The sequence below is a fragment of the Marmota flaviventris genome, chromosome 7 (genome assembly GCF_047511675.1).
Source record: "Marmota flaviventris isolate mMarFla1 chromosome 7, mMarFla1.hap1, whole genome shotgun sequence".
Taxonomy (NCBI): domain Eukaryota; kingdom Metazoa; phylum Chordata; class Mammalia; order Rodentia; family Sciuridae; genus Marmota; species Marmota flaviventris.
Window position 1 is genome coordinate 116,058,804 of NC_092504.1, and position 20,469 is coordinate 116,079,272.

Sequence of the window (20,469 nt, forward strand, 5' to 3'; positions counted from 1 at the left end):
GGTGGCTACAGGGTTGAAGTGGCCTCTAATCCGGTGCTCACAGCTCAGGCGAATCATGCGTCTACACTTGAATTGCTTCCCAATCCTTAAAAGGAGAAGTTTTAAAAACTCATCTGGTGACAAAACTTATTTGACATTACATGAAGCTAATCACATTCTTAAAATCCTTCTAAGTGTGTTTATTCACCTACTTTGTTGCTCTTGTTACCCCAGACCCTGCTATCTTCTGTTACCTTTCTAAAATGGAAAGTCTTAATTCTAAGACAAATCTCTCTGACTCCAATTATTTAACTTGCAGTGTTCTTCTATTATATTTGATGGCTATTAATCATTAAAAATGCTTTTATCTGTATTGTGCCACTCATTTCAATGACAGGTCTTCAGATGACCCAGCTTCATGGAAGAGGTGGCTTAGCTTTGGGCCACCTGAATTTCTCAAGGCTACACGCCCAGATGTTGGCACAGCCAGACACTGAACCCAGTCTCTTGGCTCTGAATTGTTCTGCCCTACCACAGACCTAGCCACCTAGAGTCTGTCTTATAGACAGTGAGTTCCTTAAAAACAGGGGCCCTGTTTTTATTTTATTCTGTAAGGTCAAGTCCATGCAAAGCCAGTCTTACAGGAGAGGTAGAATTTATGCCACAGCAGAGCAGAGTAAAAGAACCTCAATTTAAAAGAAGTCACCAGAGGCTTTGAGGATAGACGAATCTTTGTTCTAGTTGCAGATGTGCTATTTATAGTCTCCTGTACCAAGTCACCAAGCTTCTCTATGCTTCGATTTCTTATCTGTGATAGGAAGAAACCCACAAAAACCTTAAAAAGGAAGACTATAACAATTGAAGGAAAAATACATGTAAGATACACCTAAAATACACATAAATGGTTATTAAAATAGGAAAATACCTCCTTTGATGAATTCAGCAGGTAAAAAAATTGAATTTCTAGAAAAGGGAGACTGAGGTGTCTATTTTCCTTGCAAAATTCTGTGACAATAAATCCATTCACTTTGTCTAACATTTGCTGATTTTTTTTTAATAGCATTGCCTGGTTGAGGATGTTCTTGGAATTAAGTTCTTTGTTCTTAAGGATCTTAGAGTGGAGAAATGTTCATTTCTTCATATTTTCCCCCAGTCTTTTGGTACTTTGCTCATCTGCCTTTTCAGCCCTTCTTCAGCCTGAGTGCTTGAACTTGAGGAGAAACCAAAGAGGAAGAAAAAAAAAACACATCTGAGAAGGCAGGCTCTTTGGAGGAAAAGTAGAGTATATGTCAGATGTCATGGATTTTCTGCTTGCTTATAATCAGTCTGTGGTCCCCTCTTCCAGTACCTACCCAGACACCTGCAGGTGATTTTACTTTGCTGAAGGTGCAGGCCTGTCTGTATTGTTTGTTCACAGGCCAGAAGGATGTGTGAGCACTGTTCTATTCCAATCATGACTAGTCCTCACTACTCCTGTTCTAACTGGTAACTGGCAGGGAGGGCTGTGGAACTTTACCCAACTTGGAACATGGAAAAATCACTATTGCTAAAGATTTGTTTCTCAATTCCTTTTTAGTCCTCAAAGTCTGGTATATAGGGACCTTAGAATTATAAGAGCCATTTCCAAATCCATTGTCAGTTTCACCCTGAACAATGCCGTCTTTCTTGCCCTGCCTCACCCTCCACATGCGCTTCCTCCCATCCGCACAGCGGCAGGCCTCTTTTAGTCTCATGCCAAGCCTCCTTCACTGTCATTCTTGTTCCTCTTTGCTCAGTGCCTCCCTGCCGCAGTGGGAAAATGGAACAAAAAGAACAAAAGAAAAAGGAAAAAAAAAGGAGGGGGGTGGATAAATGAGGAAATCCAGGCTCCTGTGACTTACCAAGGATTTTTGTCAAAACTGGAAAGTGTCAAAATGTACCAGATAGCAATGGAAAATGGGGCCTGAAAGTAGGAACAGATGTTATGCTTTAGAAAAGGAAAAATTGCAGGGGGCAGTGTTCTTCTATTTTGTTTGCTCCCCTTCTCTTTGGTTTTACATGGAGGTGACACAAAATAAATAGTCTGGGATCCACTTCTCACTGCTTTGTGCTCTGTGTCACCTTTCTCAAGCCTAAAAAATTCCAATTTCCAAAGCAATCAAAGCAATAGTGATCCCAAGGACATGGAATAAGTCCCTTCACTGTTCCTTCCTTGTCTGGGCTGGTCCACTCCTGGCTTGGTGTTCCGTGAGCACCCTCACTGGGACCTTTCTTCACGGCCTTCCAGTCTGTTGTGAGCACTGTAGCCAGGACAACAATTAAAAGCAGAGTGCTGTGGTGCACGCCTGTAATCCCAGCTCCTCAGGGGATCGGATCGAGGCAGAGGATTGCAAGTTCAAGGATAGCCTGGTCAACTTAGCAAGACCTTGTAAGGGTGTAGCTCAGTGGTAGAGCTCTCGCCTAGCATGCTTGAGGCCCTGAGTTGAATCTCCAGGACTGCAAATAAAAGACCAATACATGCATATTTGAATATCTATCTATCTATCTATCTATCTATCTATCTACCTACCTACCTATCTATCTATCTATCTATCTAAAATTGAAGTTGAATAAACTGTTCCTGTGCTTAAAACTCTCCAGTGAAGAAGTTCACAGAGCCTGCATGACCTGCCCCTGCCTGACATCAGCCCCAGGGCCTCCATTGCTGTTCCTGAACAGGCCACAGGGGGCGCACTGCCCTCTTGCCACAGAGCCTTTGTATCTTTCCTCTCTTTTATAATCTTCCGGATAACTGAAGTCAAGCTCCTATATATAAATCTATACTCAAATCACTCATACCTCTGAGTGACGTGTTTCGTTGGTGCACCCACCTCTGATACTTCCTCATCCCTTTTATTTAGCACTTACTAATATTCACTTCAAATTATTTTAGAGATAAAAGTAATTTTAGTTTTTTTTTTCAGGCATCAGAGCAACTTTCATTGAATATCTTTGGCCTTTACTCTGAAATTTTTGCTTATAAGCTCTTTTAGTGGTAATCTCATTCTTTTTTTTTTTTTTTTTTTTAGTTGTTGATGGACCTTTATTTTATTTATTTATATATGGTGCTGAGAATTGAACCCAGTGCCTCACACATGCTATGCAAGCACGCTACCACTGAGCCACAACCCCAGCCCTATCTCATTCATATTTAAGAATCAGCACTGAAATATAAATACATGCCATCATATAGGAAGTCATGTCAAGATTAAAAGTAAAATGAAATATGTGTGTGTGCACATATGTGTATATATGTGAGGGCATATATATGTATACCTGTATCTGTACAATGATATTTTGTTGTTTGAGAAGTCTGTTGTAGGATCATTGCCATTTATGCTTTATGCCAGTATATTCAGCTCACTCATCACCACTCATTCATCCCACAGGGAGGGCTAAGTGCCCAGGCTTTTGTTCGTGTGGAACTAGAGGATGTGAATGACAATCATCCTGTGTTTGACCCATCGACCTATGTGACAAGCATCAGTGGCCAGACCCAGCCAGGCACTGAGATCATCAGTGTCCGCGCCACGGACAGGGATTCTGGGACATATGGTACGGTGGCTTACGAACTCATTCCGGGAGACCTGTCATCCCTCTTTACCATTGACTCCACCACAGGTATGTGACCGTGGGGTAGTTTTATCCTCTGGTTCGTTAGGTCTCAGCTTAATTGTTTAATGATCAGAAACTTAGGAAAAAAAATTTTAAATAGGAAGGTTGTTGCAGGATTCAACTTTCCAGAAGGCTCTGAGACTCAGTGAAATGGACCGGCCTTTTGTCATTAGGTCCCACCTTTGCTTCTACTTGCTTTCATGTTTTTTAATGGGCTCAGTTTCCTATTAGTGCTAATAATACCTATGTTGCAAAGTTGTTGTGACAACCAAAGGCAGTAAATTACACTGAAGCTGTTGGCCAGTGGTATATAATTATCTTACAAATGTCCATCTCCCCTTATTTGTACGAACATGCCATCTAAGGAGGACTTAGTATCATTTCAGTGTCTTAATGGATGGTATCAGTGCAAGGAGACCAAGTAGACATCTTTCTTCATGCTAGGTCTGGTATTCCCTTTCAGTCTTAGTCTCCTTGTTTCTAAACTCTTACCTAAAACTCCTTTCATTTCTCTAACATGATAATTAATTACATATCTACCAAAGAAGCCCAGTGAGCAAAGCAATTCTTGTAGAAATAATAAATATTTCAGAGGTCACCTTCCTTATTACTTTGTTGTAAAAAAAATGATGTTTGAAATATTTGTCATAAAAATCAAAATTCAAATTAGATAATATTATTTTATAATACTTTTGATATCCTTAGAGATATTCTAGTCTAAAACTGAAGCTACAAAAGAATGAAATGATTTTTTTTCCCTTCTATATTCCTTCTCACAATCTGAGAAATATGTTGAATGTGTTTCTATTATATGGGAATGATCCTGCCTGGGACTACAGTAGACTGTGTATTGTCACATTGGATCTTCACAATACCTTTATGATCACCACATACATTAGAAACAGATGATAATTTACTCAGGAAATGTGATCTACTGTTAGTTTGCCCTCTCTGGGCTCTCTAGGTAGAGTCACCGCAGCTTCCAGCAAGAGAGTGCTTCATCTGGCTCACGTAACGGGCTGGAGGATCAATTTGTTTACAGTGGCAGTCTTTATAAGGCAAACTTTTCCTTGCTTGAAATAATCCACTGACGTGGACTCTGTACCATTTCAAAGATCAGAAGAAATACTTTTGTAGGAAATTAGTCTGCTTATCTCGGCTTTTTTCAAAATTCATCTTCACCGAGGACCTTAAATGCCTGTCAAATCATCAGGCCCTGTAGGGCACTAGTGTTGCCAAAAATATATAGGTCAGCCACAAATCAGGATAGGGATCTAAGAGCATGAGGCAGATTGTTTTTAAAAGACATCAACACACTCATCATCCAGTTTCCCCTGGAAGAGCTGGAAGAATGAACTGTATTCTGTTTTTAGAAGAGATCTCTGTCACTATACTGCCCCCATGCTTCCCTTCCTGGCACGGGCTACGAGACAAATGCCATTGTTAATCATGGAGAACGCTTTTCATGTGTGTCATTATCTAGGGAAAGCATTGTAGTAATTTTCTTTCTTTTTTTTTTTTTTTAAGAGTAAAGACCAAATTTTTAATGGAAGTAGCCTTGAGTTACTATTGTTGGCAATTTTGATGCCCGTCCATCTAGGTAGAAGGCATTTCTCAGACAAACAGTGTTTGGAATTGGGTCATACTTAATCACAACTCAGGAGAGATTTGTGAGACCTGGTCATGGTTGACTTTAACCTTTAGAGGAGAATGAAGCAGTGTGATGACTACTGTGGGAAAGAATTTGTCTAGGGAACCAGCAGTCTCCAAGATGAATGGTTGAGCTCCATCAGTCCATCAGTTGAAGCAGAGAACACAATGTATATATTCATGGTGTCTCGGGTATGCTATGTTATATGTCCACATCACAAACTGATAAAATCAGGCTAATTAACCATCACCTCGTGCACTCTGGATTTTTTTTTTTTTTTTGTAGTGAGAACATTTAAGATCTCTTCTCAAAGCAATTTTCAAGTATAGAAGATTATTATTCATTATATTCACCATACTCTACAGTACATCTCCAGATAAAATGTCTTCTTTGAAGGCTAAATGGTATTCCATTTATGTCTATACCACATTTCTTTACCTGTTCATCTATTGGTAGACACACTAGTTGATTTCATACCTTGGTTATTGTGAATACTGCTGCTTTGAGCATTTAGTGCAGATATACTCTTTGACCTGCTGATTTCAGTTTCCTTTGAGGATATACCCAGAGGTGAGATTGCTACTGTTGACTTTTCGAGGAAATTCTATGCTGTTTCCCATAATGGTTGTGCCCCATTTTCTATATAAGGATGTTCTCTGAAAATAGAACCAGGAGCAGTATTGGAATATGATTTTCTTCTTCTGGATTCGTTTCTTCGTGTTGTTGTTGTGTTTTCTTGCTTCACCCTAAGGCCCATCTCTACCAAGGCTTCCAGTATAAAAATAGCCCCAACAAACCATCTCTTTCAATAACTATTCATGGAATAAATTTACAAATGACATTTATTAATAATCAAAAAGTGATGTAAATCTTTATTACAGACTTCTAAGAAATTGCATGGGAGTTCCATTGATAACATGGTACAAAACCTAATTTAAAATCCCTTTTGTGATTAACAGCATCAAAACTGACCCTATGGCTGCCTGACTCTCCCAATCTCTATATAGCTTACCTGTGTGGACACTGGTATTTTTTCTTTCCTTTTTAAAAAATTACCTCCCTTTGTTTCTGGATTTATTCTTTACTTTTCTCCTTTCAGTGGTAAGTTTTCAAGCTAGTCTTGGTACCTTTCAATTATTCCCTTTCTTCTTTAACCTGAGCTCCTACATAGCTAGGTAGAGGAGAAATAAAATAACCTGAGAATATTGAGCAATGATGAACCCAATTATGCATTGTCGCTTCCTCTTTCATTACTTTAAAATTCTCTCTTAGAGACTTTCCTGTCTTGGAAACCTTTGCTCATGGCTTCATGCATCCTTTCTTTCTGAGGATTTCTATGCCAGACGTGCTATTTTAAAAACTCACATATTTTGTATCACAGGCTCATGCTTTCCTGAAGACAAGAGATTGCTCATTGATCTGTTTGTGCCACAACCAAGCCTCATGTATTAAAAATAGAGCTCTTTGACTTATTGTGTTCATCTGGGAAGAAAAATGTTTTGGAGAAAACTGGAAGGGGGTGTGACCATGTCATGGTTGTTTTCACTTGTGGGTTTATCTTCCTGTTCTGTTTCTGGTTTTCTAAGTTTGTTGTTGATTCAAAGAACATTTTTGCAAAATGCGTTTAGGCACCAGGAGAGAGATATTGAATGCTCTCTTCGTTTCTTATTCTCAGCCCGTTGGCTAGCTTTGATGTGGGCATGAAGCAGACCACACTGTTTGGAATTTTAAGAGGAAGAAACACAAGAGACAGTTATTAATAGCTCTTTTTTCATGTATTTTTAATCTCATTTTATAAACTCTATGTAGGTTTTTTTTCCTTCTATTTTTTGAAGTACTCTGATTAGTAGCATAAAGAAAATAATTTCTCAGTCTTTGAGATTGTCCTCTTAGTAATTTTTTGGGGGTGGGTAACCAGGGATTGAACTCAGGGACATTCAACCATTGAGCCACATCCCCAGCCCTATTTTGTATTTTATTTAGAGACAGGGTCTCATTGAGTTGCTTAGTACCTCACTTTTGCTGAAATTGGCTTTGAACTAGTGATCCTCTTGCCTCAGTCTCCCAAGCCATTACTTAGTAATTTTACATTAAAGAAAAATATGACTTCTACTTCAAATTATTTTCTTTTTCTTCATTTTATTTTATTTTTTATTTGATCTTATTAGTTATACATGATAGTAGAATGTATTTTGACATATTATACATATGTGGAGTATAATTTCCCATTCTTCTAGTTGTACATGATATGGAATTACATTGGTTGTATATTCATATACGTACATAGGAAACTAAGGTCCAATTCATTCCATTATCTTTCCTATTCCCATCCCCCTTCCCTTCTAGTTCAGATTCTTTTAATGTGACAAATAGGTTTTAAGCATTTGGGTTGGTTGTTCTCTATCACACAAAACTACCTTTTATTAGGGCTACCTTTGGCTAAATTCTTGTGGTTTGCTTCTTTTTTATGGAAGCAAGTTAATGATGTAAAGACAAGTGAATAATAATTCTAAAAAGAGCGTAACTTATCTATTTAGGGCAGGAAATGAAAGGAAGTCAGTCCGTCTGTGTGATGCACATTTTTTCAATGCTTGCTATGTACTTGCTGTTTGGGATACATCAGTGAATAACACAGATGAAAATTCCTGCTCACACAGTGCTTACAGCAAGAAACTTAGGTGGCTTAACCTATGGGCTGTTCTGTGTTTAGTTGTGGTGTACACCAAATCCAAGATTAGCACTACAAAAGGACAAGTAATTAAAAGGGTAACAAGCTGCCAGAGAAGGGCAGCTGTACCTCATGTTTGGTTGCCTCATTATGTGGATTTTTAACATGGACATGAAATAATGTAGCACAGACTCTGTTTTTCTTTATTTCAAGGGCAGATTCTTTCCTAATGTTAGTTTCATGGTCACATCTCATACCGTGTAACGATTCTTACAATTCTTCATGACTGCCACTTTCCTACATTTGACATTTAACAGTCTCCTCTGTAGTTAATCAATTAATGCCACACCTCATTTCATAATGGATGTGAGCCTGTGGGTGCCAAATAAATGGTGACTTTCTTTTATTTGCAAGACAGATTGTAAAATTAATCTCAAGCACCTAATGAGTATGTTGCTTTCCTAGGAAACAAAACCAGAAAAAAAGAGAATTTTCTCATGAGTATCTTTTCAGTACAAGATCACAGACTCACAGAATGGAAAACTTTACAAATCAGCTGCCTCATTTAGTGGAGGAAGAAATTGAGTCTGAAGGGATTTCACCAAAGATGTACTGCTGGCTATGGCAGAATTGGTCTTGAACTTTGTCCTAGATCTGTGATTCATCCCTATACCTGTCTCAGGCAATAATACTTTCAAATTGCTTTTTTGAGCCTTGATCAAGTTTATGAGAAAAACAAGGCAGATATTTTTATGTCCATCTGCAAATGAAGATACTGAACACCCTGAGAGTCTTAATGACTTATTCAAGGGCATTGTAGTAAATCTGACACCTGAATTTATTTCCTGGATTTCCATTCCAGGGCTTTTTCTATTATTACAATTATTTTTAAGCTGAAGACAAAAATAAAATAAATATAGATTGATTCAACTAAATAAGATAGAAAAATTATCCCTGTAACTTCCTTGGTAAGCCTAATTGAAATGACAAATTCTCTGTTGATTTTTATAATTACTTTTTTCAATGGAATAAACAGAAATTAGTAGAATCTTTCAAAACACATAATTTTTATTATGAAGTTGTTTTAGTTGTTAATATGAACTGGAAAGTTGAATTCATTCTAGTTCTTGCAGCCAACAACTTAGCCAATGAGATTTGTGTGCAAGATAAATACTAAAATGTCATTTATTTTGTGAATATACTTCTATATTCTCACAAACTGAGTATAGGAAAGACTTTATAAATATCATAGGAAAGACTTTATAAATATCAATGATTAATAAAAAGTTGATATTGATATCTCATAGTTTTTGGTTTCACCTATTTTTGAGAAACCATGTTTATAGGCTTTGTATCTGGTGAAGGTCATGGTTTTGTGTTTATTTGAACTTGTCACAACTATGCCATAGCTTACAATTTTAGTAATAACCTACAGAATATTTTTTAACAATGTATTTCTACCTAAGTTTAGAGTATTCAGAAAATCGGTATTGTTTAATTAATAGAAGAGCATGATAATAGATTAATATATACTATATGTAATATATATATATATATATATATATATATATATATATATATATATGATAGATTTTAATTGAGAGGATCTTTGTCTTCAAGTTCTTTTACTACACTATCAATTTTAAGAATATTTCATCCCAGCAATTTTCTCTGCTCAAATAAAAAGTGACAAGATGAAGAGCAGAGACATAAATAGTGTGCATTATAATTAGTATGTAAATCCAAACAGTCATTAAAACATAAAATAACCAGTGCTCTGTAAATTAATCAATGTCTGTATTTTAAAGTTGGTCCCTGCATTAGTGGTTAATAATAATTTGCAAGTGTCATGAAAAATGGCACTGTACTTTAAAGTATTAAAATATATTATCATAAATTTTGAGTTGATAAATATATAGGCAAAGGCAGTTCTTCATTTTCTGGCCCCTCAACTTTTTTATTTTAACTTTTTTTCCCTCCCAAATATCTTGGATAATATCTCATAGAGAAACATTTGACCTTCATTTGCAAAGGTTTCAAATCATTTCCTTACTCTAAGTCAACAGGTTTTACCTCTCAACTTTTAATAGAGAGCCCAGTCTACTTAAGAATCTTGTATTCAAATGTACAATTTTTATTTGTCAATTACACCTCAATAAATCAGACAAAAAAGGAACATTGAATTCGAGCAAGAGTTTTGTTGCTCCTCTTTCTATTCAAATGCTTTTAAAAAGTGAATGTTTGAAATATGCAGTACATAGAACCTCATAATATCCTCTTCTAGGTAGTGAGCATTCATTCAAAGAAATTTATTGGACCTGGATGTGCATGCCAAATATTTACTTCTCTTTGTCCTACTTTTCTTAGACTCAGTAGCTCTCCTTAGGGTGAGCATACTTTTGAGATATATCTTTATATTTCACATACAGTCCAGTCTGTGGGCTATAGAGTCACACTATCTGTCTCTCTCTGGTTTTTGTTTGTTTTGTTATTTAGTTCTGGGAATTGAACCCAGAGCTTCCCATATGCTAAACACATGTTCTACCACTGACCCCTCTGTCACTCTGTCTCATTAAGGTGACTATCTTTGTATTCCATGGAAAAGAAACACTAAGGGCAAACTTCATGTATTGATAACAGTAATTACTGAAGACAGTGTTGGCTCCAGAAGGAAGCCAGGCAAAGTGTCCTGGACCAGATGGCGGGTGGGCTGTGACACTCAGCAGAAAAGCTCAGATTCGGATGGGCAAATTGGAGAAGTATAGATGGCAATTCCAGAGAAAGCAACAAAATAAATAGACATGGAGATGAAAATTACTAACCGTTTGGAACAAGAAACTAAAATGTTAAGTTTGGGCTGAGCCACCAAAATACAGAGTAAATTCTACAAAGAGTCTAGACTCTAGGCAGAATTTCCAAAGGAGATGCACCTTGTCAAATGTATGAAAGGTTGATAGTCTGGATAGAGCTCTCCTTGGTTTATGGGTCCCCCAAGGTGGGGATCAGCACCTTATGACTACTCAAGAGAATATAGTGTATGTCCTCGGTAGTATGGGGCTGACCATAGACTCATGTGTGACTATCACCTGACAAATGTAAAGAAGAGATGGTTGGCATCAGAATAATGGAAGTGTTTCTAAAATAGAAACAAACTTCACTTCCGTAGTTTGTGCAGAAGAGATTATTTAATCATTTCTCCGGGATATAGAACATTTTTGAGAGAGAGGTATGGAATGTTTTCCAGGTTCTGTCTACAAAGGACCAAAGATTATACTGCCAGCTTTTTAGGAGAGAAGGAAGTAGTAATGAACAGCTCAAATAGAGACGTGTTCACCTCCACCAAGGCCACTTCAGGTCAATGGCCAGACACAAAAATCCTTGCTATAGTTTGGATCTTGGATGTTGCTCAAAGGCCTAAGCATTGAAGGCTTAGTTCTCAGCCTGTGGCATTGTTAGGAAGTTGTGGGACCTTTAGGGGGTGAGGCTTAGTGGAAGTAAGTTATGTCATTGTGGATGTGTCCTCTCTCTGTATTTTCCAGCTGCTATGAGGTGATCAGCCTCCTCCACCGTGTGCTATGATGAGCTGCCAAAAGCAACAGGGTCAGTGGATCATGGACTAAAACCCCACAAACCATGAGCCACAATAAATCTTTTTAAGTTGATTATCTCAGGTGTTTTTAACACAGTATCTACAAGAGTGTTATGGGTTTAGTTATTAGGTGTCCACCAAAAGCTCATATGTGATACAATACAAGAAGGTTTAAAGGTGGAATGATTGGCTTATGAGACCCTCAACCTGATCAGTGGAATAATCCCCTGATTGGGATTAATCAAGAATGACTGTAGGCAGGTGTGAAGTGGGTCATTGGAGGCATGCCTTTGGAGGCTCATTTTCTCTCTGTTTCCTAGTGCCATGTCCACAGCTGCTTTCTCCTGCCACATGCTTCTGCCATGATGTTCTGCCTCACCTCAGGCCCTGAGGAATAGAGTAGACCATCTATGGACTGAACCTGTTTCAGTCAGCTTTTTTGCTGCTGTGACTAAAAGACCCAACCAGAACAACTGTAGAGGAGGAAAAGTTTATTTGGGGGTTCACAGTTTCAGAAGTCTCAATCCATAAACAGTATGCTCCATTCCTTGGGACTCAAGGTGAGGCAGAATATCCTGGCGGAAGAATGTGGTGGAAGGAAGTGGCTCACATGATGATCAGGCAGTAGAGAGAGACTTAGCTCTGCTCACCAAATGTATACCCCAAAGACATGCCCCAATGCCTCACCTCCTCTGGCCACACCCTACCCACAATCAGTTACCACTCAGTTAATCCCATCAGGGGAATATTTCACTGACTTCTCCTCTAAACCTTTTGCATTGTTTAGCTTTTGGGGGACACCTAATATCCAAAGCATAACAGAGCCCTCTGAAAACGTGAGCCCCAAAATAAACTTTTCCTCCTCTAAAATTGTTCTTGTCCTGTTTTTTGATCACAGCAATAAAAAAGCTGACTAAAGCAAAGAGAAAGTGAGTTTTCAATACTGCTTACACTGAAAAGTGATGATGCTTGGTCATTATGATAGTGTCCATCAATTTAAACTTTCCTGCCTCCCCTGCCCCCATCCTCTGGCCTCTTTCCCCCCCTTCCCCCTTGCTTCAGTCCTGTGTGGTTCAGGAATTCAGCAAGTTGAGACAGGAGAAGAGCTAAATGAAGAGAGAATTCAACCACTTTTTTTTTTTAAATTGATTTTTTTAAAAAATAAATGACAGTGGAATGCATTATAATTCTTATTACACATATACAGCACAATTTTCCATACCTCTGGTTGTATATAAAGTATGTTGACACTAATTTGTGTCTTCATACATTTACTTTGGATAATGATGTCCATCACATTCCACCATCCTTGCTAATTCCTTGCCCCCTCTTTCCCTCCCACCCCTCTGCCCTATCTAGAGTTTCTCTATTCCTCCCATTCTCCCCCTCCCTACCCCACTATGAATCAGCCTCCTTATATCAGAGGAAACATTTGGCATTTGTTTTTTTGGGATTGGCTAACTTAACATCATCTTCTCCAACACCATCCATTTACCTGCAAATGACATGATTTTATTCTCTTTTATTGCTGAGTGATATTCCATTGTGTATATATGCCACATTTTTTTATCCATTCATCTACTAAAGGGTATCTAGGTTGGCTCTACAGTTTAGCTATTGTGAATTGTGCTACTATAAACATTGATGTGGTTGTGTCCCTGTAGTGTGCTGATTTTAAGTCCTTTGGGTATAAGTCCTTTTGGGTCCATTCTCAGATTTCCAAAGAATCTCCATACTGCTTTCCATAATGGCTACACCAATTTGCAGTCTCACCAGCAATGTATGAGTGTACCTTTTCCCCCACATCCTCGCCAACACTTATTGTTATTTGTCTTCATAATAGCTGCCATTTTGACTGGAGTGAGTGAGGTGAATGGAGAACCTACATCATGGGAGCAAATCTTTACCCCTCACACATCAGATAGAACACTAATCTCTAGGGTATATAAAGAACTCAAAAAGCTAAATACCAAAAAAAAAAAAAAAAAAAAAAACAAATAACCCAATCAATAAATGGGCCAGGAACCTGAACAGACACTTCTCAGAAGAGGATGTACAATCAATCAATAAATATATGAAAAAAATGTTCATCATCTCTAGCAATCAGAGAAAAGAAATGCAAATCAAAACTACTGTAAGTCAACCACTTTTGACCTTCAGCCTCACTCAAAGTTTAAACTTAGAATTTTGATTATCCTGTAGTCCTTTCTATTTTAATTATTAAATCGAGACATCAAATAACAAAAAGAGTTATAATTGGTTGATAGTCACTGTTGAAATTATGGAGATTCTTGAGTTTTCACAGCTAGAAGGGCACAATATAAATTTAAAAAGAATAAAACAGTGTAGCCTCTGATGACGTCTCTTGAGGATTGTGAATGAAGAGGAGAACGTGGGCAGTGAATGAGAGGGTGGGAAGCCATCAAGAGGATGGGAGGATTATGAAGGAATTGAAGAGCCTGACAGAAAGTTTAAACCTGATTGTTACAGAAGTTAAGGTCTGATGTGGGGTTTTGAGGTGCTGTATGACATGATGAAGTGATGTGTAAGGAGAACACCCTGGAGCAGCGGGCCAGGTGGATGATAGAAGAGAAGATTTGAACAGGAGAACTAATTGTTGTAATAATCCAGGCTTAAAGTAATGAGGTTTGTGCTTAAGGAGAAAGCAATAAAAACGGAGCAGAAATAAGTAATTATCTTAGAGAAAAATAATAAGAGAGTGGCGAATAATTCAATTTATTAATGAAAGGGGATACATCACACAGAATTTTTATATTTTAACTAAGATGATTGATGGTCCAGCTGGCATCAAATTGACAGATGTCTCAGGGGAAGTGCGACCTAGGAAATGGCATAGAACAACAATTCAGGTGAAGGGATGAAGGAAGATTCTAGAATAAGGTGACTGTTGAAGCCATGAAAACATGAATATTTTGAAGGAAAGAGCAGTTTTCAAGGAAATTTTGTTTTCATAAGTCATGAAGGTGATTTTGATGCAGCTCGTCAGGGACACCCTTTGAGACCTGGCAGGAAATAGAACAAGGGACCTATTTAGAGAGATGCTTAGAAGCCTGAGGAGAGACGAAGAAAGCCCACTGGAAAAATCTAAGGGGTTATCAGGAGGGGGGACATGGAGGAATTGGTGAATTCTAGATAGGGCAGAGAGGTGGGAGGGAAAGGGAGGGGGCATGGGGTTAGCAAGGATGGTGGAATGTGATGGACATCATTATCCAAAGTACATGTATAAAGACACGAATTGGATGTCAAGATACTTTATATACAAACAGAGATAGGAAAAATTGTGCTATATATGTGTAATAAGAATTGTAATGCATTCTGCTGTCATTTTGTTTAATCAATAAAAAGTAAAATTAAATAAAATTTTTTAAAAAAGAAAACTACAACACAACTAAAGGGCAGAGTCAAAAGGTGAGGGGATCTCCTGGATCTGACAGATCCAAATGCCAAGGATGGAGACAACCTGCAGTTAGCAGTGTCCCCTTCACCCTGTCTGCACACAGCCTTTTGTTTCAGGTGAATTTCCTATAACAACACTTGGCTGGATTTATTCTCAAAGTTTTGCCTCTTAACTGGAATATTTTGTCTATTTATGTTTCCTAAAGTTTCCCAGTTTAGATCTGCCACTCATTTTCATTCTCACTCCTGTTAACACAGTTCCTTGTATTATTTGTGATTGATTGACTGTGGGCTTGGATTTTAATCTGAGAGAATCCTTTGAGTCCTTGGGATTTAGGTGGGTTCCTCTGGAAAGGATTTGTATTTCTTTTGCCCATGCTCTACAGAAATATGAGTCCACATATTGTATGAGTGTGTGTGTGTGTGTGTGTGTGTGTATGCACGTGTACACACATGTGCATTGCAAATGAATGTGCATGCTGGGGTGAAACCAAGTAAGTACCTGGTACATACTAGGCACATGCTTTACTCTGTGGCATACCTCCAGCCCCAAGTCTTTACCATTTTAAACCAGATTCTGGGCTTGAAATTTTTCACACCATCCTCTATTGTGAATTCAGGCTGCAAATTAATGTAAGAGCTGGTTTATGTTTAGGAATTCTCAAAAGGAGTTTTTACCAAGTGTTTAACAACACTTCAAGTCAGGCAATTTTCTTCTCAGTCTATTGGGAATGAAAGGGTTTATTTCAAGCTCATCCTTCAACTGAAATGTTTGTTGACTTGATCTTATTGGACAAATTCTTGAGATGCTCTCCATCCCTGGCCTGCCTTTATCCACAGACTACTTGGGTCTCTTTTTTCTGCCTCCTGAAAGTCATTTAAAAAAAATAAACTAAAATAAGGGGGGAAATGGGGGTAATCACATGAAAATAGAAGGGAGATCAGTAGAGGAAGGGGATTGAGGAGTAAAGAGGAAAAATGGGCAAAGGGAAGAACTGCAGAATGAATTGATCTAACTATGCTCTGTACATATACGAATATGCCACGGTGAATTTCACCTCTATGCATATCTGTAAAGCACTATTTAACAATTCATAAAACTATAAATAAATGGAAGGAAGTCCAGTAGAGTAGAGGAGGGGAAACAGGAAAAGGGAGGAAGTAGGAGGGGAGGGAAAGGGGAAGTAGTAAGGACTGACATGGAGTCAGTTATATTCCATGCATGTATGAGTATGTCAAAATGAACCCCAATATTATTTATAACTATAATGCACTAATAAAAATATTGAAAAATAAACTTCAAGGTCACCTGTGTTTGGGAAATGCCCTGAAGGCCAAAGTTCAATGCAGTATGTTGTCTAATCTCTAGGTTCCTGAGGTCACTTAACTGCTTAACAGTTTGTCTTCTTTATTGTTAATTTATTGAAGCATATCCCGAGGGTGTTTTCATATTTTATGTAGCCCTTGCTTTCCAGAAGAGAGTCAGAGTACCTAGTACTAGAAACAAAAATTCCTTTTATATACAACTATATAATATGTATATAGGAGTTCTCTCAATGGTGGTCTATAAGATGTGCATTATCTTTTTATCTTATTTCATGCATGTGATAGTTGATTTCATCATATTACTTGGGGGTCATGAAAGAGGCTCAGGAAGAAGCTCTGCCCTTATCATAAATGGAAGACATTTACAAAGAAGACAAGTCAGGAAGTGTTCATCTTCAACCCTTGACTTACTTGGAGGGAGTGTCCCCCTTCGCCCCAGAAGATGGAGCTTAGCAGGAGTGAGGATAAATGAAACTGTTGCTTTTCATAATCTTGGCTTTGTTGGTTTGGAGAAGAGTCCAGATTTAGTGTCCATTGGGATGGCTTGGGCCAGGGGTGGGCTAGGTAGGACAAGAAATCCTTGAAAGCCCATAATGGAAAGCTAATGCCACAGATAACCATAAAAACCCTTGTATTATTTCTGGGACAGACATGCAATCTGTTATGGTTTACATATTAGGTGGCTCCCAAAATCTCACGTGTGAGACAATGCAAGAAGGTTTAGAGGTGAAATGATTGTGTTATGAGAGCCTTAACCCAATCAGTGAATTAATCCCCTGATAAGATTAACTGACTCACAACTCTATGGCTGGAGGAGGTAGGTGGCTGGGGGTATGCCTCTGAGGCATATAATTTGTCATTATTGGGTGGAGCTGTCTCTCTGTTTCCTGGTGCCATGTCCTCAGCTACTTTCCCCTGCCATGCTCTTCTCCATTACATTCTACTTCATCTTAGGCCCCAAGGAATGGAGTTGGCCATCGGTGGGCTGCTAAAACTTTGAGTCTCCTAAATAAACTTTTACTCCTTTAACTGTCCTTGTCAGTTCTTTTGGTCATAGCAGCGAAAAAGCTAACTTGTTTGTGCACTGTGTGTGTCTGTGTGTACGTGATTGTGGAGTTAGCTTACTCTACATTCTGGTAAGTTAGAAGTTCCTAGTTAAAACTGTGAATTAATTGACTAATATGTATAATTCATAGAAATAGCAAAAGTCTGAAAGCAATTGATGCCTTCATTGATGAAGCCATCAATAGTGTTTCAACAGCTAACACTATTATTTGAAGAAGGAGACATTCATTTGGGAGAAACTATTCATGACGGTAGTATTTTTCAACCCTTTTAACTCAATCATCAGTAGTTTTCTATTTTAGTGTGTTTATGGATACCGCTCTAAAAGTTGTTATTTGTTTCTTCAGAGCTGTATCATTTTTCTGAAATCCACCAACAGTATGATGATTTCTAGGCTTTTGCCCCTCAAAGTTTTATATACACCCTCCCTTTGGCCACTCCACTTGAGAAGCTGTACTGTAATTGCTTGGCAGCATTTGCTGACAAGATGACCGTCTTTGGGGACATAACCTCGACTGAGTCCCTTAAAAGCCGGCCTACCATTTCATTTCTCCTTTTCTGCTGCTCATCTTTACCCAGAACCCACTACTTCACTTGGATCATGCTGAATGAAAAGCAAACCCATCATATATGCCTGTGTCCAAATTAACTTGTCTTCATTGGAAGGCCATATCTTTAGCTCTGGCTTTCGTGTCAATGAACTTGAACTAGAGCTTTCTGAAGATTTGCCCAGGGGGTGTCACTCTTCCTGAGCCTACAGCCATCCCTTCTGCCTTTTGTATATTCTTCCTTTTGTATATACAGTTAATTTCTTAAACCTTGCACTTTTGTAAAGCTGAGATTTTTAATGGACACTAATCTGTCACTTTTGTTGAAAATAAAGGTTAAAAACAATCTTTGAAGAATTTTCTGACATTTTCTACCTAAAGTTAGCATTGGTAAATTTATTTTCCAATATATGACATATATGTAATTATGCATTTTATGATGATATTGGTAATTTAAAAGTAGTAAGTATTGTAAGTAAAGATTGTAAAAAAAATCGTAACTTTTTTCCAATTGAAGTTCTGGATTTTCCTTACATGTAGATTAACTAAGTTGTTTGTGCAACTTTTAAATTGGACTTTAAAATGAAAATAGCTGATTTTGAAGAGCTGTTTAGCATACAAAATCAATGTCACTGTAAGCCAAGGTATTAATTCTGTTTTGTGTGTTTTGGGATCACTGTGTGTATATAACTCAAATCAGCCTTAGGAGGTAAAATGATGGATACACAATTTCACTCTCAAATTGAAAAAAAATAAATAAAACTAGGAATTTTTACTAATTATTTTTGATGCTGTATGTTACTTCTTTTGGGAGAAATGCTTTCAAATGATTTCTTAAATGATGTTAAATATTAAACATGTAAACTAAATTATAGAATAAAATCAAATGTTTTATGTTAAAATAATTAAAAGAAATTCAGCATGATATGACATTGAATAATAAAGTTACGACACTCGACACTTGCTAAACATTATTTCTTTTTCTTTGAGCGTAGTATCTCATCTGAGTTCCATAAAAATTCCATGAAGTAGATCCCCTTCATGTCCTGTGTTTCTGATGAGGAAGCAGACACTCAGAGAAGTGTGGTGACCTGTGTCTTGTGGCGTCATTAGATGGAGCAGGCAGGATCACTGACTACTTAAAATGGGGGAACTTCAAAGGCGCAGAGTCCAGACTTTGAGATTGAAACAAGTCTGTTAAAAAAATGAAAGGAAGCCGGATATGTTGGCGCGTACCTGTAATCCCAGAGGCTCAGGAGACCAAGGCAGGCGGATCATGAGTTCAAAGCCAGCCTCAGTAACTTAGCAAGGCCCTAAACAACTCAGCAGGACCCTGTCTCTAAATAAAATACAATAAAAGAGGACAGGGGATGTGGCTCAGTGGTTAAGCCCCTCTGGGTTCAATTCCCAGTACCCCCCCAAAAAAGAAAGGAAGACGAAAACATTTTTATTTATCATCATCTCATATGGATTTACTGGAATTAGCTGTGCACATTTTAATTTTTGTTCTAATGTAACTCCAAAATAAAATTAGACTTTTGACTTATTATTTAAATATAATTCATCAATTATCTTTTTGTTCACTTTCTGGAAAGTAATTATAGCAGCACACTGAAATATGTATCATGTGAATCAACATTTGGTTATAAGTGCCATGAAAAAGGAAACAAAAATACATGAGTTTCTCTGTAAAGGCTGTAATTTCCCTTAGCCATCGAACCCTAAATAGATATAAAAGAATAACAATAATAGAAACATGGGATGATTCAGCACATTTAACCTTATTTTTAAAAAACAGTTTATTTCCGTTGCCATAAATATTCCTATGAAGTAAAAAGAAGGCAGAAATAATATGCTTTTGGTGATACAAGGATATAAAGACATAGTCTATAAATAATAATGAATATTGTTAAAGTTTACAGGAAGCTATTGGTTAGCACTGACTCCTGTGCTGGGCCCAAAAAACCCAACCAAAATGGAGTCACTCGTGTTAATGTTCCACATTCCCAGTCAGAAACTAAGTTGTTCACATGATCTTCCAGGAAGTCAGAGGAGAGGAAGATAAATCTTCAGACTAGCCTGTGTTAGCCAGCATGGCATGGAAGTGCCTTCTCTACTTTGGCCTTTAGACTCGAGTAACTTTGAAATGACCAATCTTCTTGTTCTCAGTCTCTGCTCTCCTCAGCTCTTTATAAAGCCAGTCTCCTCTGTTGAGCTCATTGGAATACTCATTCTGTTTTATAAAATGAGGTGTGGCCCAACTATTAAAATAAATAAAAGCCAGTTAAGGTCTCTAAACTAAATTTGTCATTTGACAATATTTTTGAGCATTTAATATGTGCCAGAAAATTTTCCCCTTACTCTACTTATATTATATTGACTTATTTAACCATCATGCCAGACCTTTGCTTTGGGAACCATTTTTATCCCCACTTTATAAATAAGTAAGTGATCCACAGAAGAGAAGCAGAATTATCAGAGGATTTCAGATGACCACATGAGAGAACATAAACTAAAACTTCTGGTATTACACCTGTGTCCACTGGACGTGTATTTGGGCTCCCCCGAACACTACTGGCCCACAGTCATGTTG

General features: G+C 37.7%; 1 protein-coding gene across 1 annotated transcript in view; it reads left to right on the top strand.

The window, feature by feature from the left end:
- Dchs2 (dachsous cadherin-related 2) overlaps positions 1–20,469 on the top strand; it is a 250,204-nt gene that overhangs the window by 135,810 nt on the left and 93,925 nt on the right. Inside the window, exon 5 of the mRNA XM_071614027.1 lies at positions 3,387–3,618. Coding sequence (XP_071470128.1) covers positions 3,387–3,618 — 232 coding nt within the window. The remainder of the gene's footprint in view (positions 1–3,386; positions 3,619–20,469) is intronic.